General features: G+C 46.1%; 1 protein-coding gene across 2 annotated transcripts in view; it reads left to right on the top strand.

Moving 5' to 3' along the window:
* Positions 1-26,998, top strand: part of HTT (huntingtin) — a 144,685-nt gene that overhangs the window by 74,783 nt on the left and 42,904 nt on the right. For both annotated transcript variants that reach the window (XM_038533184.1, XM_038533183.1), the window contains 12 exons: positions 211-288; positions 775-998; positions 2,193-2,271; positions 2,398-2,559; positions 4,795-4,850; positions 6,091-6,239; positions 7,856-7,992; positions 9,822-9,938; positions 13,798-13,920; positions 14,218-14,453; positions 15,589-15,731; positions 24,375-24,582. In XM_038533184.1, the coding sequence (XP_038389112.1) occupies positions 211-288; positions 775-998; positions 2,193-2,271; positions 2,398-2,559; positions 4,795-4,850; positions 6,091-6,239; positions 7,856-7,992; positions 9,822-9,938; positions 13,798-13,920; positions 14,218-14,453; positions 15,589-15,731; positions 24,375-24,582 (1,712 nt within the window). The remainder of the gene's footprint in view (positions 1-210; positions 289-774; positions 999-2,192; positions 2,272-2,397; positions 2,560-4,794; positions 4,851-6,090; positions 6,240-7,855; positions 7,993-9,821; positions 9,939-13,797; positions 13,921-14,217; positions 14,454-15,588; positions 15,732-24,374; positions 24,583-26,998) is intronic.

Raw genomic sequence — 26,998 nt, 5'->3', positions numbered from 1 at the left:
GAAAGGCTGGAGGGAGGAGCTCCTTGGATGTCCTTGGTTTCTGCTGACATTGTCCACATTGATAGACTGCAAGTTTCCTCTTGTGTGGACTGACGCTCATGGTTTACGCAGAAGCTGCCTCATGTCTTTGATGTCTATGTAGGGCTCACAGCCGTAACAAGCCCTCTGTGAGTTGTTTGCTTCAATGTCTTATTATATACTGTTTTGCAGTGTGTTGAGGAGATACTAGGGTATCTGAAATCCTGTTTCAGTCGAGAACCAGTGATGGCAACTGTTTGTGTTCAACAGGTAAGAAAGTCCTTTCCTGTCCTGTCCTTTAAAGCCCCAACTCTGGGCAAGAGGGCGTAATGCTACTTGTCACTGAGAAGGTGGTGGCTGGGGACGTGTCTGGCAGCGCCCGTCCCTGTTGGCTTCTCTATTATTGGGCAGACAGGTCCCTTTCCTACTCCCCTGTGGGAGGAGGCCCATCACTGGAGACGGCAGCTTAGTGTCCCTCCAGGATTTTGTTCAGAAAACTGGACCTCATTGAGAATCAGAGAGAAAGTTGAGGCTCCAACTTTATGACTTCTTTATGACTTACATCACCCTTCACAACAGCTGTCTCATACCGTCTTAATGGTAGTCTTAATGATTCTCAGCAAGATTTTCAGTCTGAATTTTTGCTAGCATGCCCTATTAGTTTTAGCTAGGTTGATAATCTGCCTGGGACATTCTCTGTGTGTTGTTCACGCTGTATTAAGTCAGATGCTGATGGCTTCAATTCTTCCACTCTAGTTGTTGAAGACTCTCTTTGGGACAAACTTGGCCTCCCAGTTTGATGGCTTATCTTCCAACCCCAGCAAGTCTCAAGGCCGAGCACAGCGTCTGGGCTCGTCCAGCGTGAGACCAGGCTTGTATCATTACTGTTTCATGGCTCCATACACCCACTTCACCCAGGCCTTAGCCGATGCCAGCTTGAGGACCATGGTGCAGACGGAGCAGGACCACGGCACATCAGGGTAACCTTCCCATCCTGGCCAGGCGGTAGTGTCATGGAGGCATCTTTGGTAGACAGAGCGGTAAATAGTTTATAAAAAGTAAAATATAAATTAGCCATGATCTTTTCATACTCTGCTATGCCCAAGAAGTTTGGAAAGTATGATTGTTACCAAGATGCTATAGGCATGGCCCTGCCCTCAAAGTAGTGTGTGGTTCAGTGAGTAAGATGGCCTGTGGGGACGATGCTGGGCAGGAGCAGGACACTAGGCACACTCACTGTGAGGCAGCCAGACTGTGTCCCGACCATGGAGTGGGACGGGCTGGCAGCTGAGAGCAGGCAACCACCCATTCCCAGTGCTCACAAACCACCTTTGCCTGCAGGGACCGTGGCGGGGCGGCACCTCTCAGGTCTACACTAAGGTGAAAGCACAGCCTCCACGTGGCACCTAAAGGTGTTTGAAGGGCATAGAAGAGTCCTGTAGCAGCACTTGGTGTTTTATAACCTTGTGGCTAAAATCTTCATTTAAATTTATGGTTGTGTTTTTGATGCCTGGAGTATAGTAGCTGTTGTTTAAATTACCATGATTATTAGCGGATATTTGGGTTGCTATTTGGTATAGTAACAAGAGAATTCTTTGTTTTTCCTCTGACATGGAGTGATAAAACAGCTACACTGAACATACTAGAGTTAGAAACCAAGGAAAATGTCCTTATTCTGGGCTTTTCATTGGTGCTGTACTCCCTATATATCCAGTTCTTGGGAATAAATCTTTTTGATACCTTGTTTAATACTATGGGGTGTAAGTAAAAACGTAAGGAAGCATGTGTGTGTTACTGTCATCTAATTTTGTATGAATTTCTTGAAAGTGTATAATTAACGTGAATATTTAAAGATATTTTTTTCCAAGAAAATCAAGTGAGATCTTCTGAGTCACTGAATCTTTGAAGTGGGCGTCCCCCTTCTGGCCTCACTGCAGCCTGGGATGGGTGGTGGTGGGTTTCCTGCACCAAGTAAGCTCTCTCCAAGCGCCTGCTACCAGAGACAAGGCTTGGGGCTCCTGGCCCACTGTGGTCTTGAGGTAGCCTGGCCGTCTGTTAGAGAGGTGGATGCCGCCGTGCACGTGGTCACCCAGGCTCTCCCTGACTTGGAGGGTGGCCGGGAATGCAGGAGAGGACTTAGAGCCATTCTTCACTTGCTTTTTCCCATCTGGCAGGTGGTTTGATGTGCTTCAGAAGGTGTCTACGCAGTTGAAGACCAACCTCACGAGTGCCACTAAGAACCGTGCAGATAAGGTGAGTGGGAAGTGGCAGGTTCCCATGCTAGACGCACAGATCAAGCCCAGCACTTGCCAGGTCGGCTGCTTGAAGTTTTCAGTTGAAGGCTAACTCATGAATTTGTTCTTTTTTTTCCCCCCGTAGAATGCTATTCATAATCACATACGTTTGTTCGAGCCTCTGGTTATAAAAGCTTTAAAACAGTACACAACCACAACGTCTGTGCAGCTGCAGAGGCAGGTTTTAGACTTGCTGGCACAGCTGGTTCAGTTACGGGTCAATTACTGTCTTCTGGACTCAGATCAGGTTTGTCACTTTCAGCTTTTGTCTTCCACTGCTCTTCCTAATTCAGTAAAGGTTACGTGTGAGACCCTGAAGCCCACCTTCGGGAAATGTGCAGCTTTGCTGTTGCTGCACCAGTCGCTGCCTCTCCCCTACTTCATACACTGGGTGATGCCCAGACCTGGTGCACACGCCCCACATACTGTCCGCCTGGGTGGGGCTGTGTTTGGGGTGGCCTTTACTCGTGTGCCAGGTCTTCCTGTTCACTCACCCTCCCCACCCCAAAATTAGTGTATTGCAATTGTAAGATACAATTAAGACTTAATTGTTGGTGGGGGCATTTTTACAAAATGTGGGGATTTATTTTGAACAGATTAACAATTATGGCATCCAGTTTCAAACAAGCTGATGTCAGCATGTGTCTGTAAAAGGGAATGTGGTCTAAGGGAACAGTAGCTGGTGCTGTGTTAGAGGCCCTCCTAGTGCCTGTCTGACCAGCACGGTTTTGACACTCCCTCAACGAGTGGGACTCAGCTGCCTAGCCTTCCTGGTGTGGCTACTGTGGAGAAGCGCTTCTGGAGTCCTCGCCCCTAGGGACGCAAACTCTGAAAACAGGAGTCATGCCAGCTAAGTTCGCTACAGATAAAATTGCCTTTAGGTCATGGAAATGTGACTGTCATTGCTGGGCCGTGATCTTGGGCTCCTTTCCCAGGTGAGGTGGGAAACGTTTTGTAGACATTGGTGTACACGCAGTATCTGCATTGTCTGTAGTTACTATTGGCACCAGTGTTCTTCTTAAAGGGACTTCCTAGAGAAAGTGCTCATCTTCCCACCAGCGGTATTGGGAGGCTGTCTTCTGATGAAGGAGAGCTTGAAGCTACTTCATGGTGGTTGATGTTTGGAGTAATCCTCCTTCTGCTGAATTATCAGAAGCACATCGTCTGAAAGGGCCACCCCCTTCCATGGGGAAGATGCTCACTTGGGGATGGTTGGGGACATTACCCCCTTTCCTCTGACACAGGAGTCTCAGTGGAGGAGAATCCTCACCTGAAGCCTCGGGCGGTGCTGACCCAGAGGGAGGCAGGTGCATACTGACGGGGGCTTGAGCAATAAGGGGATCTGGGGGTCTTCTGAGCAGAAGCCTGGGCCCAATATGAGGGCTGCTCTAGGAATACAGAGCCATCAACTCCATCCAGGACTGCACCCCACCATCTCCTTAGCATCTGGTTATGACTCCTTACAGGCAGAACCAGGCTTTCTCCTGCTGAAGTGAGGGGCTACTCTCTGGGCTGTCTCTAGTTGGATCACATTCTCTCTTTAGTCCTTCTCCATAGACTCTCTTTTCAGAAATAGTGTAACCTTTGTTGCTTTCATCTATCTTCCTAAAATCTCCAACTGACTCTTAGACAGGGAGAGGGGCCGGCCTCAGAGCTCCTCCATGCTGTCCTTGTTTCTGCAGTGCGCCTGGGCCACACTCCAGTGGAGCCAGTTTCCAGACTCCTTTTATGGGGTGGTGTTGGCTTTTTCTTGCTGCAAGTGCTCTGGCCTCACATTTGTTTGGATTTGCTTTTATCACTTAGTGCCCTTTATCCCCAGTCCTGAGGGTTTCAGTATGATGACAGTAGAAAATGAGACCGGGCAGACCATTTAATTCAATCCAGATCATGATTTGTTGAGTATCTGCTCTGTCTGCATCAGGCCCAAGGGCTGGGAGCAAACAATGGGTAGGTAAAGTTCCTGGCATGAGGTTGGGAGGGTGCAGGTGCTTGAAGAGTTGGACATGAAACTGGCTCTAATCCAGTCCTGAAATGCCGTGCCCTTTGTGCTTAGGGTCCCTTTCCTGTTAGGCACCAGCCCCCTGCATCGCTTCTTTGAATATCGGGGTGTAGGGGAAGGCGGACTGACGTGTGTATCTTCTTATTAAGCCAGATTCAAGTTTCAGGGCATCCGTGCTGCTCAGTGTGTGAGAGCTGGAATGAGCCCGGCCCCCACATGTGTCTTTTTGGTACTGCTTGGTCTTCTGGAGGGTGTGATCTATTTTTCCATAGTGTCCACCCCATCGTTTAGTAAATGTTCTTAAGGGGATTTGTGGAAGTATCTTGAATTATCTAGTCTGGAAGAATACATCTGAGTTCTTGTATAGAAACAAGTTTACCTACTATCAGGAACCTGGTTAAAGATTTACACAAATAAGTAGAGAGAAAAGTAACCTAGTTTGTACACTTTGCTGATGTGAAAATTTTATTTTCCTGCTTGTAGGTGTTTATTGGATTTGTGCTGAAGCAGTTTGAGTACATTGAAGTAGGCCAGTTCAGGTAATAGCATTTTGTTATTTTAGATTTTTTGTCCTTATTACATATTTATGTATGATTTAGATTATTAAGATGAATATTTACTTTAAAGGATTGTTAAGCATTTTTGCTAGATATTTTTTTAGGTGGAACTCTGATTAACATGCTGTGTGTTTTTGTTTCTCTTAAAAATTGGTAAGTGTCTCAAGATCATTTAGAAATAGCTGTGTCTGGAATTACACTTGTCAGTTTTCATTTCACATTTCAGAGTATTTAATTATGAGGACAGACTGCTCACTGCAGTCTTATCTGCTGGGACACTGATGTTTTGAGCTTCTTAGAGAAAACATGTTTTAGATGTGGCCATCGTCAGTATAGATGGTTACTGTGCACTTCACTGATTGATATTGCAGCTTCCCCTTGCTGGACAGGGAGGCCTTAACATTTCTCCTGTGCCAGTTATGGGCATCTCAGTGTAGTTCCTGAACATGAGATCTCCTGAGTCGCTGAACTGCAGTGAACCCTTGAATGACACGGGTTGGGGCTGCCCACCCCTGCACACTCCAAAATCTACCTTTAACTTGTGCCTCCCCAAAAAGCCAACTACTGGAGTCTGCTGTTGACCAAAGCCTTCCAGACAATGTCAACAATCTCCTATTTCATATGTTCTACATATCATGTATATTCCTACAGTAATGTGAGCCAGAGAAAAGAAAATGTTACTAAAAAAACCATGAGGAAGATAATATACGTTTACAGTCTAATATTGTATTTATAAAAACCCCCTGTGTAAGTGGACCCGTGCAACTCAAACCCGTGTTGTTGGGGATCAGCTGTTCTTAGTGTGAGAGACATGGTGAAAAAGGCTGTGTTCTCAGCGCCTCTGGGTCTAGAGATCCAGCACTTTCTTTCTCCAATCAGGTGACATCTTGACTCTGATTTGAGACAAGTTACTTTTTCTCCCTTGAGCCTCAGTTTCCTCAGCTGAAGAGTGAAGGGGCAGAAAAAGAGCTCAGAAGATAGCACCTCTGGGCATCCCATGGTGTTGGGAGCTTTCTGGGGACGTTCCCTCAGCCTTCCCCATTGTCCCCTCATTCCTTGCTCGCTCTCTCCCTCTCCCTCCTCACTTGCTGCTCCACAGCCCCCTCGTCCTGTCCCTTTCCCTTTTGTTCTAAATTTGGAATCATGAGTAATTTCATGTTGTTTATATTGATCAGTATTTAATTTTAAAAGGAAGTATCTAAATGGATGTTTTTGTTTCTAGGGAATCAGAGGCAATTATTCCAAACATCTTTTTCTTCCTGGTATTACTATCTTATGAACGCTATCATTCAAAACAGATCATTGGAATTCCTAAAATCATTCAGCTCTGTGATGGCATCATGGCCAGTGGGAGGAAGGCTGTGACACATGGTAACGGGACAAACCTTTCCCTGTGGTCGTCAGTAATGATGTGCTGGACAGTGTTAGTCTTCATTACACCAACTTCCAACTGTATCCACAGCTGCTCTGTGCTTTGTAGGCTGTATATATGCATGTGTGTGCATGTGTGTGTGTCTGTGAGTGTGTGTGCATGTGCATACTGGTTAGAAGTGTTATGAAAAGAGAGCCCCCTTTTACTCTCAGGAGCTTATAATCTCCTAAGGGGAAAAGCACAGCAGTCAGGTGACCTGAGGTATAGGTAGAGTCTAATAGAAATACTTTTGTTGAATTACATGAAACACACAAAACCGGAAAATGCAGCTTGTCTAAGGACACTTGGTTTGTTGCACAGTGGTACTGGAAGTAGTGGTTTGGCCTGGGTTCAGGACAATTCTGTTGTGCCTGATTATTTATAGAGGCCTTACTGAGCACAGAAAGTGATCAGATGCTCAAGCTGCCTCCTCCCACCTGTGCAAGAAAGTTATGGTTTTAAGAATAAACTGTAAATCCTTGAACTTTTCAAACTGACCTCCCAGCATTTTCCTACTGACTCCTCTCTGGCTCCACTGTCAGGAATCAGTAGGCTTTTGAGCTTGGTAAGGGTATATCCTAAGGCCTTTGCAGACCCCAGGTGGGAGGAGGGTATTGTGGTGTGCAGCATTCTCTGTTCCATGTGCTTGTAGTAAAGCAGGTAATGTGTTGAGAACTAGACATAGAGCACCATCTGATTTTCACAGTCACTGGACTCAACTTGCCATGGCCTCACAAGGGCTGAGATTCCTGCCTCAGCCAAAGTTCACACTTGTCCACGTATGGAATTTGGGGCCTGGTGCAGATGTCCAATAGAGAGATGACTAAAGCTCCCTAGATTAGAGGATCTTTGGATAAAAAATCAGTGGGCAGACAGACCCTTGTACTTTCTATAGAAAGCTTGGTCATCTGTAGAACAGCCAGCAAGTATGCCGTGTGTGTGTGTGTGTGGCACTGAGGGTCCGTGTGCCCGTGTGTGTGTGCGCGCGCGCATGCGCGTGTACCACTAGGCTGACAGTGACTTGCGGTGACATCAGCAACATGATTGGGCCACACCCTTCCCAATGAAAGGTGTTTCTTATGGTTCGTCCCAGTAGTGATGTTAGACTGAGGAATCCACTTTGCTATTTCGGATAAAGACAAGACTTGGGGGAAAAACTTTATCTAATGAGAGTGAGTTATTACTTAAAAGGGCATAGAAATCTAATTCAGGTAAATCTTTCAGTAGAGTACACATTAGAATAGGAGGTTGTTATTTTAGTTGAAGGATTTTAGTTTGAATTTGACTTTTGAATTTGTGTCTCTTTTTTTCAGAAATGATGTTACATCACAGACACCCTAGTTTTCTTTTTAAGATTTCACAAAATTATCAATACATGGCAGAGGATAACCTATGGTCTCCATGATGATATACTGATAATCCATAGCACTCACTGATAACCTGAATTTATCCTTTATTATAAGCTATATATGGATTAGGGTTTTCTTATTTTTTGGACATATTTTGGAGGTGTTAAGCTTTGTCTGCCCCATAAATGGTGTGTGATACCTTCTAAACCTGCCTTTTTACACTACAGCCATACCGGCCCTGCAGCCCATAGTCCATGATCTCTTTGTACTGAGAGGAACCAATAAAGCCGATGCAGGAAAAGAGCTTGAAACCCAAAAAGAGGTGGTGGTGTCAATGTTACTGAGACTCATCCAGTACCATCAGGTAAGGAGGCTTTGGGGCTACCCTTGGCACCCCATTGTCTCTGCAGGGGGAGGCCTCCTGTCTGCTAATTAGTGGATGATCATTTGTGCCACCCTGAGTTCTCAGTCTGGGGAGATGCCCGGGAAGAATAAGCCTGCCAGGGCTTGGTCTTTAAAGCCATATAACCACGTGGGGAGGTCATTTGCCACCTGGCTAACAGTCACGAGGTCATTCAAGGAAGTAAATAAGTTGAAGACCCTCTTTTCCAAAACGACCAAAAATCAGTTCATTGACATTCATCAAAATGTTAGAATTCTAAAATTCTAGATTTTAAAAGATTTTAAGATTTTAAGAGATTTTTAATCTTTTAAAAGGTTAAAAGATTTTAAAAGATTTTAAAAATCTCACATCTGAGAGGCACCTGGGTGGCTCAGTAGGTGAAGCGTCTGCCTTTGGCTTTAGGTCATGATCTTGGGGTTCTAGGATCGAGTCCTGCATCAGGTTTCCTGCTCAGTGGGGAGTCTGTTTCTCCCTCTGGCTATGTCTCTGCCCTTTCCCTTGCTTGTGCTCTGTCAAAGAAGTAAAATCTTTTAAAAAATAAACTCACATCTGAAATAATTTAAAGACTTTCCTTGTACATCTTTTTACCATATGTTGAGGTAGGGCCAGGGTCTTATCCTCTGTGCTGGTTGTAGATTTGTTTTCCTTAAGGAGGAGTGGGAATTCCAGGCCGATTGGGGTGGCTTCAGTGCAGAGACCTAGCCTCTTCAGTGACGCCGTTCAGCTTGTGCGCTTACCTGGCTTTCACTGTTTTGTAATTCTTGTTAGCTATTTGTCTTTGAATCTTAAAGTCATAAGCTTTTTCATAGAAACACTTTCTTTGTACATTATCGTTTTGGTTGATCTATGTAATGTTTAATTAAATCCCATAATTACAGTGAAAAGTACAAAGCACACTGGGTTGGAGGAAGGCCTGGAGAGTGGCCTATCAGCCACATGAGCCCAAGGAGCTCTTGTCTGCTTCTCAAGAGGCCCGAGAGGGTTGGCTAGCCTTTGCTGAGGAGAGTTGGAAGGGAGTACAGATCTCCCTCTGAGAGGCAGCTGTGGAGGGCGTGGGCAGACAGACTTCTTAGAGAGTGGACTTAGATTGGCATGGCTCTCTTTGTAGCCCTTGAGCTTTAAATAGGTCAGGTTGATAGGGGTTTTTGTTGACAGGAAGATGATAAGTATTTTCAGTTTTGCAGGCTCTAGGGCATCAGTTGCAGCATCCCAGGTCAGCTGTTGTGGACAAAAGCTGCCCCAGCCATTGTGTTCATGAGGGTTATGGCTGTGTGCCGATAAAACTTTGTTTACTAAAACAGACTTTTAGATATCTCCGCCTAGGACTGATCACTCATAAACTCCTGCTCGACCATGGGTAACTCTTCTGAAAGTAATGCTACTTAGTAGGTTAGCTTTGTAAAAACACAGACTTGAAATTAATGTAAGCGAAAGTCAGGAGGCATCTGCAGAATAGTTTAGTCAGGCTGTGTTTGCATTTTTCCAAAGGTTAATAGAAATTTGATTTTCATTTTGTGCCTTTTCTCTGATTATAAAATCTTGTAAATTCCATAGAGGCGTAGAAGCATAATGATGGCAAATGATCCTAAGGAGTGTGCAATTAGAGTATGCCCCTTGCATTTTCTTCTGGTTTCTAACGTGTCTTGGGTCAGGGTAGCATCAGGTGCTTTAGGCCCTCTTTGGGGATCGTGTTTGTATCCTGGAGCCCTCCCGCTGAGCCAGGGTCAGTGTGCTCTGCAAGCATGACTGGCCAGGAGGTGCTCTGACCTGCCCTTGCCCCACACCTGCAGGTGCTGGAGATGTTCATCCTGGTTCTACAGCAGTGCCACAAGGAGAATGAAGATAAGTGGAAGCGACTGTCTCGGCAGATAGCAGATGTCATCCTCCCGATGTTAGCCAAGCAGCAGGTTTGTCCCCTGTGTGTCTTATGGCTGTGGGGTCACTGGGACATGTTTATAGCTGGCAGAATTTCTTATAGGAGGCAACACTTGCAATTGACATTTCACTGAATTAAAACAGATTCAGTTTGTGATCCTCATCAGTACCGATCACAGGGCTGGGATTTCATTTATTCTCAGTGACCTCAGGTTGCTGTTGCCTCCTGCCTCACAAGAGCAGAGCCTGAGGCTCAGAGCTCAGAGGTGAGCTCAACCCACCCAGAGGTGTGTAACTGGAGAGTACTGGGGCCAGTGTAGAACTGGTTGAGTCTGGAGCTGTGTCCTTTCCTATCTGGCTGACCTGCCTCTCTCATCCTGCTCAGACATTGCTACTTGATCTTGAGGAGTTTGTTTTCCCTTATCAACCATGATCCATCATTTAATCAGAACTTCTGTAATCAAGCCATGTGATCAGTTGTTTCCATAATTGCAGTGGAAAGAGGTTATCTGGCTGTGTTATGTGGGATGGAGCCACTCGACACAGTTTCTGAACCATGGCTGCCACCAGGTGTGAGAGGACAGGATGCTCTGTGCCCGTTGCAGGTGCAGTAGCACCTTGGTAAATGGGATGTGTGTGTTGGGGGGGGGGGGGGGGTGGTCTCCAAGGGAAGCAAGGGAGTGTCGGTGATGTCCCTCCAGGAAGCCTCACCAGCTATTAGCAGAGCTCTAGGTATTAAGCGCTTCAAGATGCGGTCATCAGATACCTGTGTTCATTTTCATTGTCTCAGTTAAAGAAGCAAGTACTCTGGGTAGTAGACAGTGTCCGTAACTCTTGGCAGTTGATACAGATGTGTAGCCATGGTGCAGTAGTAGTTACTGTCTTCACAGCTTCAGCCCCGTTCTGGCTTCCTAACAGACTTGTCATCCAGAAACTAGAGGGAGGGAGTCTTCTGGTAATATTGATAGATGGCAGTTTTCATAAATTGGTGAATGTGGTGTTTTATCATGGTTAGGGATCTGTATCTTTAGAATAGTACTCCAAAAACTTCGTTCCAGTCTCATTTGTCAATAGTGTACACGATATAAGGCAGATGGAGGGCAGCCCAGGTGGCTCAGTGCTTTAGCGCTGCCTTGAGCCCAGGGCCTGATCCTGGAGACCCGAGATTGAGTCCCACATCAGGCTCCCCACAGGGAGCCTGCTTCTCCCTCTGCCTGTGTCTCTAACTCTGTGTGTGTGTGTGTGTGTGTGTGTGTGTGTGTGTGTGTCTCATGAATGAATAAGTAAAATCTTTAAAAAAAAAAAAAAAAGTGGAGCTTGAAGGCTGGAAGGCATAGTAAATGTCCAGCTTGATCCCTGCCATCATGAAACCATGTGAAACACACAGTGCCTGCCAAGCGGCTAAGCACAGGTGTGCATTCCATGCAGTAGTGCTGGGCACTGCAGTACCAGCAGCAGATAGGAAAATGAACAGAGCTGGTGAAATGCCTGTCCTCTAGGAATGACAGTTTCGCTGGATGGAGGTGGAGGAGACAGACAACAAAAGTAACTTAGTGATGTGTGTGAAACACCAGATGACAGTAGGTGATGTGGGGGTGGGCCAAGGAGAGAAGAGAGGTGGGGATGTCAGGGCAGGGCTACGTTGCTAAGTTTGTGTAAACTTGACCCGGGTAAGAGCTTTCTAGGCAGAGAAAACAGCAATGGAGATGCTAAGGTATGGGAGCCTGCCCAGTGGGATCAAAGAACTTTAAGAGGCCGTGTGGTTGGAGCAAATTGACCATGGGGATCAGGGAAGGCAGCAAGGGTCTAGGGGTCATGGAGGGCCTCTCAGGCCAGCATAAAGGACTTCAGGAAGCCTGTAGAGGGTTTGGTACAACGGAGTGGCATGGTGTGATTTGAGAGCTGAGGATAGCCTCAGAGAGGGAGTGAAGGCAGAGCAGGGGGACCTGACTGAGGCATGGAGGTTGCATGCACCAGGATGGGGAGTGAAGTGACAAGCAGTAGCCACCTGCCACATACAGTATAGAAGCAGAACCAGTAAACTTTGCTGTTGGCTTCACATAGATGTGAGGAAGGAAGCTTATGGTGATGGGTGTCTGTCTACTGCACTGGGGAGATGAGGAGATGAGATTCTGGTCTGGGCATATGCAGCTGACATACCTGGGAGGCACTCTGGGGAGGCTGAGGAAAGCATTTGGATGTACAAATCTGTAGTTTTCAAGTTGGAACTGAGCAAGAGGTGAACATTGGGATGGGAAGAGGTTACTATGGGACCCCATGTAGCTAGGAAGGAGGAGGCCGAACTCTGAACTTAAAGGCCAGAGAGGGGAGGACGAACCTGTGGAGGAGGTGAGGAAGGAAGAACAGGTGGGGTGGCATTGTTAAAGCTGAGGAAGGAAAGCATTTGGTGGAGGAGAGAGAGGTTGGCTTTTGGCTGTTCACAGGCTGAGCAAATAAGCAGGAGATGGAAGCCAATGGGGAGCAGTTTGGGTGGGGTGGAAGGTGTAGAAGCCTGGCTCATGTGTGTTGGTGAGAGAGGCATAGGAAAGAAACGGACTCTGGGAAGGAATAGATGCGGAGTGGCAGCCAGAGGTAGGAAGAGTGGTCAGGGCGAAAGCAGAGGGGATTGTCCTCAGCGGGTTGGGGCTGGCCCTGGCTGTGGGCATGGTGTACTTCTCCTGAAGACCCAGAAGAGGCAGAGCTAGTGGCACAGATGCAGGCCCAGGGGGAAGACTTGAGAGTGTGGAAGCTCTGGATGGTTTCCTTACTGTTGAGGTAGACTTGGTGTATGTGGTGAACACATAGGCATCTGGGAACAGCATATCTCCGCAGACGTGTTCACTGGGTATGGGCACACTCCTGATGATAAGCAGTGTGCCCATCAGGAAGTCCGTGGTTGAACATTGTGGTAGACCCTTAGCTTGGAATATTTTGCATCCATTAATAATGATAGATTTTAAAACCTGTTGCCTTGGGAGTTCTTCGTTCTATTTTTAAGAGAAAAAAGCAAGAGATATTTATAATATGATTTTTCAGAACAACTTCAAAGACTCTGCGTGTCTATGGATATATGATTATGGGAACATAGAGAAAGTTAAAGAGAAATACAGTTGACCCTTAAACAACATGGGTTTGAACGGCACAGACCTACTTACACACAGATGTTTTTCCATAAATACAGGACAATCCTATACATGTATTTTCTCTTCCTTATGATTTTCTTAATAATGTTTTGTTTTCTTTAGCTTTTACTTCGTTGTAAGAATGCCGTATGTAATACATGTACAAAATATGTGTCGGTCAGCTGTTTTGTTATTGGTGAGGCTTCTGATCAGCAGCAGGCTATTAGTAGTAACGTTTTGGGGAACTCAGAAGTTATACATGAATGTTCAACTCTGTGGGGTGGGTGCCTTTGACCCCCGTTTGTTCAAAAGTCAATTTGTGCATCAGTTATTACCATTTGTTATAATTGGCTGAGTAGGGATGGGGTGCAGGTAAAGTGAAGAAAGGAAAAGTGTGTGATATCCATTTAGGTAAATTATGTGCATAAAGAAATGCATGAGAAATTGTTCCCAGACTATGGATGGTGATCATCTGATAATGTGCAATTCTGGCTGTCTTTTTCATCCTTTTAAATAGTTGAATCTTTTATAGAAAATATACATTGTTTATATAGTAAAAATCTAAATAAAAAGTTTCCCTATGGGAAACATATAGCTGCTACGGTGTTCTAAAAACTGTTTGCCTGGTTCACCACTCAAGTTTAGGATGCTTTTAAATGCAAGGATGGTAATACTTGGATGGTCAAGGCCATTTGACCTTGAGGTCCCTAACTTGAGGTTCATTTCTGTTGGCTTACCGGAAAACATTTGTGATGTTCCATTGCAACAGATGCACATTGATTCTCATGAAGCCCTTGGAGTGTTAAATACTTTATTTGAGATCCTGGCTCCTTCTTCCCTCCGTCCTGTGGACATGCTTTTACGAAGTATGTTTGTCACTCCAGATACAATGGTGAGTGTCTCGCCTCATGACGGCATCTTCGATTCATGACTGTGCAGTGCCCCCTGTTCATCAGAGTTACCTAGGGACTCTACCAGGGAGAAGCATGGTGGAACTTGGGAATTTGCATATTGAACAGGTTCTAGATAGTATTGATATTGCTTGTCTGGGACCACACTTTTGAACCAATCATAATTTATTGGCTTTATTGGTAGAATGGTAAAATAAGGGTAATTTTCATTCGTGAAACTAGCAGTCAGGAAAAATGTAATTCTCTTTTTACTTTATCACTTATTTTCTCTCTTTTAGGCATCTGTGAGCACTGTCCAACTGTGGATATCAGGAATCCTAGCCATTTTGAGAGTTCTAATTTCCCAGTCAACTGAAGATATTGTTCTTTCTCGTATTCAGGAGCTCTCCTTCTCCCCATATTTAATTTCCTGTCCAATAATTAATAGGTTAAGAGATGGGGATAGTACTTCAATACCAGAAGAACACCATGAAGGGAAACAAATGAAGACTTTGCCAGAGGAAACATTTTCAAGGTATGCTCTTTATCTTAGCCTTTAACCATCCCGTGGCCTTCAGGAAGTCATGAAGTCATTTTGCGATCAGTAAGTCTGCAATACGTCCTGGTCTTGCTTAAACTCTGCAAGTGGGGTAAAGAAGTCTGTGTGGGTATGTTTTCTCTACCCAGTCTGCCTCATCTTTGGCCCTGGGTTCATGTGTCTCTTAAGTTCTGTCACATCCTGTCTCATATCCTTGTTAAAGACCACACAGTGGCTCACCATGGCAGTGGGGGCTGAGGCTGGCAGTAAGAGTCTGTTGTGTTGTCTGCACAGAATTTAAAAATCTAAGAGAACCCACTAAAAGTCATTTTTATTCTCATGTATGCTGGCCATTCTAAACACGGTAATAAAATCCTTCTTCCCGCCAGGGCGACTGTTCCCACTGTGTTCCACCTGGTGTATTTATGGTATCAAATCGGGTCTGCTCTCACAAATTATTTGGAAGCTCCTTGAGGGCAGTGATCACAAGTCAGACTCATAAATGCTTGTTGCCTATACAACACCTTTGCTGTCCACCTTTGTTGGATTCAGGGCACTCAGTAAGGTAGAGCTGGTGAAATGTCCCATGAGTATGGTTTGTCCAGACCTACTTCTTTCAGGCAGGCCCAGGTAACATCCATTTAGCCTTCCCTTCATTGGTCATTGGTGAAGGTGCCTGTGTGTTTGTGGAGTTAAATCCAGTAAACCTGCCAGACACTCTTTTTTTTTTTTTTTTTTTTCCAGACACTCTTTTGTTTGCAGGTTCAATCAGGTGGATTGTGGCCCCCTCTGCCACATTTAAGCAGGTGGCCAAAATGAACATTAAGTTCTTACAGCGGATTGTTGTCTTATATTTGTGCTGCTTTATGGTTTGCAAAGTTTTAAACACTACATGTCATTTTATCCTTGTAGCAGTCCTGAAGGTGATATGTTTATTGCCATCTCCTAAGTGAGGAAGGTGATACACAGAGAGAGAAGGTGATTTAATCCAAAGGGATGATATTAAATGTTGCACTTTGTTTACTTAACTTAAATTTTTACTCCACTTCTGTCTACCATATGTATTTTTACAGTATACCTCATATAAGTGCTCTTTAACAGTCACCTATCAGACTTTTCCCTTTCTTTGAAGGTTTTTACTACAACTAGTTGGCATTCTTTTGGAGGATATTGTTACAAAACAGCTAAAAGTAGAAATGAGTGAACAGCAACATACTTTCTATTGTCAAGAACTAGGCACCCTGCTCATGTGTCTGATCCACATCTTCAAGTCTGGTAAGTGCCTCAGACTACTGTTCTTATTGCATCTATATATTCCCTATCCTATACTGTACACTCTAAGAGGTAGGATACCTTGCTGCCCAGCGTGAGCTCCGCTGTGCTTAATGTGCATTTAAAAATGTTTTGTTGACAAAAAAAGTAAACCTGAGGGCTTCTTCCTCTTTTAAAAGCCCAAGTTATTTTTGTACTTTTATATATAATTATGAATTAGAAAGGACAGTGAACCCAAGAGAGAAGTCACAAGGAGGCAGCCTTGCACCATGCATAGGAAGCAAACAATCCATATTAGGACAGTCAGTGCTAAGAGGAATGAATGTTTTCAAGAAGAATGCCCTGGCTTAGATTAAATGAGAAACTAAAAGACTTTAGTTATAGGGTACTGGTAAATCCTCTTCTCTTAGCAGGAAAAATGAGAGGCAATTCTAATCTCTAGGAAAAACAAACAGCAAGGAAGTCATGGTCTAGATACAAAGCAAACCAAAACATAGCATGATTTTCAACAATTTGATTGAAACCCTTGACCTTTAAAAAGCTCCTTTAAGTGGCTCAGGGGTCATGACCAAGGACCCATAGAAAGAAGTGTTATCCTTCTAGGTTTCTTGGCTTTGTTGGGAACTATATTTACATAATATAAATACTTTTTGCTTTTCGGTTTTAAAGTCAATGTGTGAATAAAACATTAAAGATTGGGCAGCCCTGGTGGCGCAGCGGTTTAGCACCACCTGCAGCCTGGGGTGTGATCCTGGAGACCTGGGATCGAGTCCCACATCGGGCTTCCTGCATGGAGCCTGCTTCTTCCTCTGCCTGTGTCTCTGCCTCTCTCTCTCTCTCTCTGTCTCTCTCTCTGAATAAATAAATAAATCTTTAAAAAAAAAAAAACATTAAAGATTTATTTACTTATAGTTTCAGAACAGAATGAAAATGTTTTTATTTTTAAAAAAATGTTTTTATTTCCAAGAAAAAGAAAAGAGAAACTAACCAACTTAATTTTGGAGTGGAAAGTAGTGAAAGAAGTGGAGGGATGGAAGAATCACTAATCTCATTTTGCATTGTTGGGGTTTTACAATTATATCTAAAGTTGACACAACAGAAAATAGAGGCTACAGAGACAAGCAAATAGAACTGAGAATGTAACTTAAATTGCTAGGTATCATGAGTGAGCTACATCTCATCTCTAATAGGGTAGAGTCTGTAACCATCATTCATCGTGACTCAGCAAGTCCAGCAGCTTGATTTGCAGGGGCAGGACCCTATCCTACACTAGAGCAAGAAGAAAAGGAATTACTAGTTAGAGTTCCTGGAAGTATTGAGGTGACTGTCCTCTTTAGGTATGACCACCTCAGGCATTTTAATTCTGTTGCCATATCGAGTCTTTCCATGTTTCAGCTCTGATTTCTGTATTGGCTCTATTCTCTGCTGGGCTGCTTCTCCATGGCAGGAAGGATGGCCTCTGGCCACCTGTGGCCTCAGCCCCAGTATGAGTCTTATGAGTATCCATGAGTCCCTGCGTGCTTTCACCCACCTGGCCTAGATGAGAGATTGGACAGCATTCACTGAGAGGGAGTGAGAATTCTTTGTAATAGTAAGGTGAGAGGAACAGGCAAGAATGATAGATGGTCTGTTACCAGTGGTGAAAACATGTCGAGTGGAATTTTGGAGGCAACTATCAGAACTAGAAATAAGACAGTCAGTTGTTGCCTGAAGAAGGGTGGGGCAGGACATTTGAAAAATCAGAAGCCTTTCTATTATTGGATTTTTAAGTTGTATACATATTACTGTAATACAAACTAAAACATGCACACGCACCAAGTACCCTCAGAGCTGGAGATAGTTCTCATTTTCAGACTTTCTTCATTTGGCAAAAGTACACCAAGTCAGCCGGCACTAGACTGCACTCCGGATCCATGGTGTTCAGGAAGGCTGATGTGGCTCTTGCCTTCGTGGGGCTTGCAGTCCACTGGGGTGGATGATACACAGGCAGAGAATCATGAGTCTGGATATTTCCTCTGAAGGAAGCAAGTAGTGCAATGATAGGCACCCAACAGGTGATGTTAAGCTAAGGCCTGAAGGTGAGATGTTGCTGTGCTCCAGCCAGATGGCTACTGAGAGTGCATGGGCGAGGGTCAGTGGGCGACAATCAGCAGGCAACTGGGGAGGTGGAGAGGGGCAGGGGTCACAGAGAAGGAGGCGTCTTCGTGACTACTTCATTTAATTGCCTTTGCCCTTGGACAGGGGGCGTGGCCAGAATTATCAAGTGGACTTGAGTATCAAGCCCTCTTCATTACTAACATTGAAAGGATTTTTGTTTTGAAGATCTTTTGATTTATGCTTCACTGATGTACTATAATAAGTTTAAAGTTGAGAAAATAAGCTACATGAATAATAGGTCATTTGTAGTACATCGGCCATTCTGATAGTTGGCCATTGTTTAGTTTGGACCTGATACCAGAAGGATACCTTTAAGCGCTGCTTGCTTCCCTCCTCAGACAAAAGTGACCTCTTCTATGTCCTTTTGCACATCACGTGGAGTTCTGTGCCATTCCAGGTATAGACCGACTCACCACCTTTAGTTCCTCCTGTTCCTTTTCTCAAAGGTCAGGGGAGGTATTGTGTAGGCTATGACAGCCAGTGCTGTCCACTAGTGCTTCCTGCATTGTGGGAACATTCTGCGCCTGCAGTGATTCAGTTGCCTCCAGCCACATGTGACCTTTGGGCACTTGAAATGTGACTAGTGTGATTAAGGAGGTACTTTTAAATTTTATTTAATTAAATAGGGTGTGAGGGGCGGGGCAGTGCATTCTACTAAGGAGCTTGGGGCCTGGTGCTAGAGCACCAGTGGCTTTGCTACAGTGTCTTTGCATGCTGTTCATTTGGTTCAATATTTGCAAATAAGTTGTCAGTGTGTTTATAAGTGTCTATTTGCATGTTGTTTGTTTTGACTACATTTCTTCTAAAGATACAAGGGAGCAAAATTACTGTGATTTTGAGACATTTTAAGTCATCTTATATTTTGATATAAGTAGGTACATCTAGCATATGAAATTGGGGATTTTTATTTATGCTTTGCTTAAACAAAGGCAATGAATTCCAGTCCTCCACTGAAAATTGAGACCTTCAGAAACAATTCTTCCTGCAGCAGTACGATTGTTATGATTCAGAGTCACACTTGGGCAAAGACGTGGATGGTCACACTGCAAGGAATCACAGTGTTGGCTGTGGGGTGTGGTGCCCCATCAGTCCCTAGAACAGCTCAACAAAATAGACCCCCTTTTACGATGAGAAAGTTTAGGCTCCAGATGGTACTATGGTAAAACCGAGATTGAAAACCCAACGAGGGCAGCCCAGGTGGCTCAGTGGTTTAGCGCCACCTTCAGCCCCGGGCGTGATTCTGGAGACCTGGGATCGAGCCCCACATCGGGTTCCCTGCATGGGGCCTGCTTCCCCCTCTGCCTGGGTCTCTGCCTCTCTCTGTCTCTCATGAATGAATGAATGAATGAATGAATGAATAAATGAATAAATGAATAAATGAATAAATGAATAAATAAATAAATAAATAAAATCTTTAAAAAAGAAAAGAAAACCCAACCATTTGTTCTTTTCACTTGCACTGTGCTGCTGCTTGGGTTGCACAGCAGCTCACATCTGCAGAGCACTTCTTGCAGCTCCAGAGTCTGGTATGTGGAGCCTCTGCCTCTAGCTCTGCTTCCAGGACTCCTGGCCAGACCTCTTATTCAGTGCCAAGAGGGTAGAACAAGGAGTCTTCTGGGTCTGCCTTCCTGTCCTGGTGCTCTTCTGTGCTCTGGCTCCGGCACTTGGCCCTGGGCCCTATCCCTTCTCCCAGGTCCTGACTCTCCTGGCTTCTCTTGCCTCCCAGTCACAGACTTTGTGCCATGGGTGCAACTTCCTTTCCTCAGCCAGTGGTGGCTGCCTAGGAGACTGGGAAGGGAAGCCCTGTCAGAGCATCTTCTGGTCCAGGTCAAGGACTATGCTCACTATAGTTCCTGTAGCAGATAAACAGCAGCATTTCAGTGGCTAACCACAGTTGCCACTGTGGGAGTGTCTGTGCGGGAGGGTGTTCTGGTCTCTGGTGACTCTTCCCCATGTGGAGATTAGAGCCCAGGCCTCTCTCCTTCCTGGGGCTCAGTTGTCCCGGACATCAGCACCCTGGTGATGCTGGCGGAGGAAGAGAGAAAAGGCTCTGTTGCCATGGACTGAAAGTGACCTCCAGCCCTTTTGCTGGTGTTTCTTTGGTGTATCTCTCAGCGGCCTCCACCGCATACAAGGGTTCACTCCAGTGGGTGACTGCTTCCCAGCAACAACCCTGTTGGGCAGGAGGACAACCTTGGGGGTCAGAGCTGTGGGGATGACAGCCAGGAGGCCCCAGGTGATGGGCAGGAGAGGCAGACGTCATGGCAGGATTAGCAGTGGCATCAGCCACCTGCCAAGGGCATCGAGCGGGCCTGTGTGTGTGTCCTCACCATTCCCGTGCTCTCCTCTCTCTCACCTCAGGGAGACACAGCCCTGTGGCCCTTCTTCTCACCCCCTCCTGCCACTTTTTGTCTTGAGCCTTTCCAGAGCTCACTCCACAGTCCCTGGCGCAGCCTGGGTAACAGCATGCATGTCTGTCTTCCCTGTGGGGCTAGGCCTTGCTGTGCTGTGAACCCCACCTCCGATGCAAAACAAACTGACCCTGTCTGTGCTCTGTGGCTTCCTCCATCCTCTCTCCTGCATTGACTACACAGCTTTCCAACAGGAGTCTATTCCTGTTGCTTCTCGAGCTGGGCTTCCCCTCTGGTTTTTGCACCCAGAGCAGTGTGACCGGGAACACCCTTGCAGAGGCCACTGCTGCTCTTTCCTGCCACCTCACCTTGCGGGTACCAGGCCTGAGCATGTGGGGTGGAGCCCCTCACTGCCTGACTTTATCATCTTTGCTTTCTAGCCTCTTGATGGTAGATGTCCCTGGATTTTACCTCGCCCTGACCCTGGCTTTCCAAGGGTAGAATTGACCACAAAACGCTGAGTTGCTGAGGGGGTATAGCCTAATGATTTGAAGTGTGAACTTACTGCGAAATCATCTCCTGGCAAGTTCAGGTGTATCCATCACCTCATGTCGTTAGACATTTTATTTTTCCTTAGATGAGAACTTTTAAGATCCACTCTCTTAGCCTCTTTCAAGTACACTGTAGAGCAGAGTTAACTAGTGTCACCATGTTGTGCATGAGAGCTCAGGACTTAGAACTTCTTTGCCCGATGGCACCCCCACCCCATCCCTGCAATCCTTGCCTCTGGCAGCCACCAGTCCATTCTCTCCATCTGAGTTTGGTGTTTTTAGATTCCCCATGTAAGTGAGATCATGCACTATTAGTCTTGTTTTGTCTGACTTATTTCATGCAGCGTGATGCCCTCGGGGGCCATCCAGGTTGTCACAAATGTCAGTATTGCCTTTTTATGGCTGAGTAATACTCCATTGTGTATGTGCACCTCATCTGCTGTTTGTTCATATGTCAGTGTTGTCTTTTTGCATCATGGCTGTGGTATGTGTGAGCATGCAGATACTCTTTAAGACAGTGATTTTGTTTCCTTCAGATAAATGTTCAGTACTGGGATTGCTGGATCGAATGGCAGTTCTTTTAACTTTTTGAGGCTCCTCTGCACTGTTCCCCACAGCAGCTGCACTAGTTTGCATGCTCCCCAATGGTGCACGAGGGGTCCTTTTTCTCCTCCTCCTCTCTAATAGTAGCGATTCTAGCAGGTAGGAGATGGCATCTCCCTGATGAGTGATGCTGAGCATCTTTGCATGTGCCTTTGGGCCATCTGTGTGTCTTCGTTGGGAAACTGTCTGTGTGGGTCCTTTGCCCACTTACTAATTGGATTCTTTGTCTTTATGCTGAGTTGTAGGAGTTCCTCATGTAGTTTGGATATTAGCCCCTTGTCAGATGTATAGTTTGTGGGTTGCCTTTTCATTTCATTGGTCATTTCCTTTGCTGTGCAGAAGCTTCTAGTCTGGGGTAGTCCTGCCTGCTTATTTTTTATTTTGTTGCTTGTGCTCTAGGTGTCACACCCCAAAAAATTTGTTATCAATACCCATGTCAAAAAGCTTTCCCCTCTGTTTCCTTCCAGGCGTTCTGTGGTTTCAGGTTCTACATTTAAGTCTAACTGGTTTCAAGTTAATTTTTGTGAGTGGTAGTGGTCTAGTTTTTGTCTTTTGTCTGTGAATATCCAGTTTTCCTAGCACCATTTATTGAAGAGAAGTCTTTTCTCCATTGAGTGTTCTTGGTCCTGGTTTCTATGCTTGATCTCTGTGCTCCTTCTGTCCCTTTCTCCTCTCCACAACCCTACCTCTCTCCCTTCCCTGTCTCTCCCTCCCCATCTCTCTCCCCCTCCCTGTCCCTCTCTCCCCTTCCCATCTCTCCCCTTCCTCATCTCTCCCCCCTCTGTCTCTCTTCCCCTTCCCCCGTCTTTCTCCTTCCCTGTCTCTCCCCCTCCCTGTCATTCTCCCTGTCCCTGTTTGTCTCTCCTTCCCCGTCTCTTCTCCTCCCCCATCTCTCCCTGTCTCTCTTCTCCCTCCCCATCTCTCTCCTGTTTCTCTCCTCCACCTGTCTCCCGCCCACCGTTTCTCTCCCCCTGCCCCTCTCCCCTGTCTCTCCCCTCCCTGCCTCTGTCCCTTCACCTCTCCTAGTAGGATTGTCACCTTTGTGACCTGCCCTGGTTATTGCTGCAGAGGTGACTCATCATCATCCACAGAGTCTGGGTCACCCCACTGACTTGGCAGCCTTGGTATCTCATGTCCATTCTCCCTCTAGCTAGTGTGTGCTTTGTTGTCTCAACCCCTCACACTTACGATAAAAATTGAACTTGTTACCTGGCATAGCTGCTTCTTGCCAACGTGCTCCGTGCTGTTGTGGGAGATGTTCAAACCCCAGTGCACTGTGTACTCTTCCTTGCCCTGGTGAGCCATCTAACTTCATCTCTACTGATGGCTCCTCCAGAAGCCAGGTGAACTTTCTTAGCAGCCCCTGGCAGCAGCCCCAGTTGGTGGTCCTTTGCATTGCCCAGTGCTGTACTGATCCTATTGCAGCTATGTGAGCAGCTGCTACTCTTAATTCCATTTTGCAAATGAGAAAACTGAGACCCTCGGTAATGTACAGCCAGGGGCCAAGTGAATGGTAGAGCCATTTACTGATTTCAGAGCCTGTATTGATGTCCAGTCATGTGGAACACAGCTCTGACCATGGTTTCCTGTCCGCTGTCATTACCTCTGCTCTGTGCCCCAGTCCAGCGTTCCTTCATGCAGTACCTGCCTCTTCCTGTGCATCCATTAGCCCCACAAGGAGCTCACACAGTAATGGAGGGCACAGAGAGGTATCTGACCCAGGCTGGGTGGACCAGCAATGGGTGATCCTGTCCACGCAGCACCCAGAGAAAACCCTGAAAACAGGGCCAGAGAAAAGATGAGCATTGGACAACTCATTGGAACTGTTTTTCTGAGTTTGTGTGCTGTGCTCCCTGGGCATCCCAGGAGGCCAGGCTGGTATTGCATGCTATGACTGTTCTGCTTTTGTTAGCTCTCTTTCTCCACCTCAGGTCAGAAGCATAACTAGTCATAAAGTAGTGGGGAAAGTCCTTTGTCTGTTTTTGCCTAGATTAGGATCCCTTTGCATTTGAGGTATGTTGAAACCTAAATCTGAGAGAAGATTTTTGACTTTCTCGCAGCAGTGCCAGAAGACTCAAGATACAGAGGGCAGGGAGCCCTTAGCCTACTCTGTCTGTGTCATGTATTCCCTGCTGTGCTCTGCAGTATGTACGTGTCTCTGGGTCTTTGGGGTGAGGAGGGCCAGCTCATGTGAAGCCACAGCAGATGACAGGAGAGGCGTGTTGAGCTGACTGTATCCATTCAAAGGATGGGATAGAAAGAAATCATTAGTTCCCAGAGGGGATTTGTCCACACCCTAAGGAGGATGCTGTGGACAGGCTTATGGGTAGAATGCCACTGGGTGTGTCTGTGACACTCCCAAGCTGAGTGTGGGTGGCTGTGTGGTTGCCCCGCCCCACGATATCCCATACTAGGCACAGAGATCACCTGGCTCTCTGTTCTCAGTAGTGTGCAGACCATGAGCTGGGGTCCTGTGTAGAACACTGTCTTCTTTCTCTGGGCACTTGCTGTGGCAACTTGTAGTTCTTTGCAAGCCAAGGAGATGTTTATTCCAGCAGGAGTAAGATGTGGTGAGGGTCCTTCTGCTCCTGCCAGAGTGAATGTGGCTCGGCCCTGTGGAGGCCTCTCTGTCCAAGGGGTAGTAACCTGTAGCACGAAGTGCAGGCCGCCTGCTCTTCAGTGGAACTGGGTCCACTATCATGCACAAACATGGCTCTTACTGCAGAGCTCCTGGAGAACTTGCTGACAGCAGTGGAGAGAAGGCCTGGAAGAGTAAAAATGTTAGCATCCTTGGCTGCTCCGTTAAATAAGTAGGATATCTGGTTTTTTTCTTTGAAAGCGCGATCTTCTAGATGCCAAATGGTTTGAACATGTAAGTATAGGAAAGAGCTGAGGGTGTATCTTTTTTATGCAAGATCTGCAAAGCATTGGGCCATAATGAGCAACAAAGACATTTTCCTCTCAGTTCTACTTTTTATTTCTAGGAATGTTCCGGAGAATCACAGCAGCTGCCTCTAGACTCTTCACGGTAGACAGCACCGACGGCAGTTTCTATGGCCTAGAGAGGCTGAACGCCCGGGTGCGTGCCATGGTGCCCACACATCCAGCCCTCGTGCTGCTCTGGTGCCAGATCCTGCTGCTCGTCAGCCACACCGACTACCGCTGGTGGGCAGAGGTGCAGCAGACCCCCAGGTACGTTTGCCATCTGCCAAGTGCCCTAGGTAGCCCCGGAGGCCAGCCCACTCTCATGTGCCAGAAATCTGGGCAGCTTGAGATTTGGCCCCGTTTCTATGAGACTTCGTACTGGTTGTGCTGAACGTTAGCCATCCTCTCTTGGACTCTGCACTGTAGGGAAAATGTGGTTAGATTAGAGGCATTCAGAGTAGGTGCTGCTTTCCAAATGTGGTTTCTTTGACAAGTTCTTTGACACGGTTCCTCTTGTGGATCATTCTTGTCATGCTGTGTCCCTCCTGCTAGGCTCTCGTCCTTAAATTGGTTCCAGAGTCAGACATGTTGCAATGTCTTAACTTCATTATAAGGTAAATGTGGTTCTAGTTATTCTTAGATAATGAAGTAATTAATTACTGAACAATATTTCAAAACTGCTTGGAAATACTCTATTTTTTGTCATTCAGAAAGACTTATTAAGTATCTGATTGAGGGTGACCCCCTTTTTGCTAAAAGTTTTCAGGGTTAAGCCTTGATTTCTGGGCACTGTCCTGTTCAGACATTTGAACACATGTGGGAATAGAAGCTTTGCCGCCCATCTGCCAGGCTGTCCTCAGTGCAGGGTTTCCAGAAGGCTCCAGGGCCTATGATGAGGAGAGGAAGCAAGGGCTGCAGGGCAGAGGTCAGCTCCTTTCTGCTCAATGTGGGAAGGCTGAGCTGTGTGAAACCTGGGGTCCCCTTTGGGTCACTCCATTGCTTTCAGCTGGAAGACCCAGTGTTACTAGGCATTATTCAGTATCTGTTCTGTGCTATATGCTGTGGGATATGCAAGGAAAAAATGTATTTTCTGCCCTCAGTGTATTTACAGTTTAGTTGGGGAAGACCAGTGAAAACATTGAAAAGGCCTAGAGAACATTACCTACTATAGGAGTCAGGAACAGAAAACGATTATCTGCTGCAGTGCTCCTTCAGTGGACATAAATCAACCGGTGAGCTTATTAAAATCGAGTTCTGGTTCAGCAGATCACTGTGGGACTCAGCTTTTTTGTCAGGCTCCTCTGTGGTGCTGATGCTCTGGTCCATAGAGCACCCTCTCTGTGAGGCCCTGAGTCCTCAAGGAGTGTGCCAAAGAGCCACTGGGGGAGCTCGTTCCAGGGACCAGGACTGTGGCCCAACCCACCACCAGACTGGACAGCTGGGTACCTTAGGAATTAGGATCCTGGGCTCTTGTGTTCTCACCGTCTCCCCAGACAACTCCCATGGGACCCAAGGATGATTTATGCTGGGCCAAGACTTGGTGGGGTGGGGCTTGAGTTAGCTGCTACTGCTAGCAGGTGTGTGCAGGTGGACAGAAAGTGAGACATCCACCAACCACCCCAGTGGGTGTGTGAGCCAGTGAATTTCATCCTTCACTCTACTCCCCGCTACCCCTTCTCTCATCTCCCTTCCTCCTCCTCTTCCTTTTCCTGTGCTCCTCTTCCTCCTGCTGGCTGGAGGGTGGGGAAGGCAGAGGGAGACCTAAAGTGGGTTCAAGAGGAAGTAGGATGGTGGACTAATCTGATAATTAGGAAACAGACACACCCAAACAGAAAGGGCCTTCTACAGATTTGAGGGATAAAACATGTAGAAAGAACACTATTGGAATGATAGGGGAAATTTGAATGTGAGTTCTAGGTGTTTTATAGTAAAGAGGAGTTCTCAGGGGACCCCTGATGAAGTTCTTAAGGGTGAAGTGGTTTCACCCGCAGAGTGCTCGTGTGGTACAGCCCAAAAAAGTGTGTGCGTGTGGACTGCATATGTGTGCCTGCATAGAGTGCATATGTGTGTATGTGCATAGAGTATGTGTAGAGTGAACTGTGTGTGTGCAGTGTGTACACATGTGTAGAGCATGTGCATGCCTGTGAGTGTACATGTGTGGGATTCACGTGTGTGTAGAGTGTGCGCATGCAGGTGTTTAGAATGCATACATGTGTAGTGTGTGTGCATGTGTGTGCATGTATGAGCCCATGTATGCAGTGCACGTGTGCAAAGCATGTGCATGCATATGGCATGAGCACGTGTAGTGTACATGTGTGAGCACGTGTGTGCAGAGTGCACATGTGTATGTGCACAAAGGTGGCAACATATTAGTGATTGAATCTAGGTGAAGAGGTGTGACGGTTCATTGAATTAATCTTTCACCTTTTCTGTTGGTTTGAAAGTTTTCAAAGTAAAAGTTAAGGAAAAAAAGATACGGAAGCAGGGGCATTTTAGATCATACATTCTTGGACAATTCTTAGGGGGAGATTTGGTCTAGAGGGGAAGAGATATGGGACATGGGGTTGTGAGTTCCTCGTTTTCACTTCTGGTCCTCGTTGTAGATGCTGAACAGTGCTTTGTTGTGGTTTTCATGTGCATTTCTCTGATAAATAAGAATTGTTTTTTCATGTACTTATTGGCC

The sequence above is a fragment of the Canis lupus genome, chromosome 3, assembly GCF_011100685.1.
Source record: "Canis lupus familiaris isolate Mischka breed German Shepherd chromosome 3, alternate assembly UU_Cfam_GSD_1.0, whole genome shotgun sequence".
NCBI classification, from domain to species: domain Eukaryota; kingdom Metazoa; phylum Chordata; class Mammalia; order Carnivora; family Canidae; genus Canis; species Canis lupus.
The sequence above is the reverse complement of the archived record's forward strand: the minus strand, read 5'-3'. Positions and strand labels throughout refer to the sequence as shown.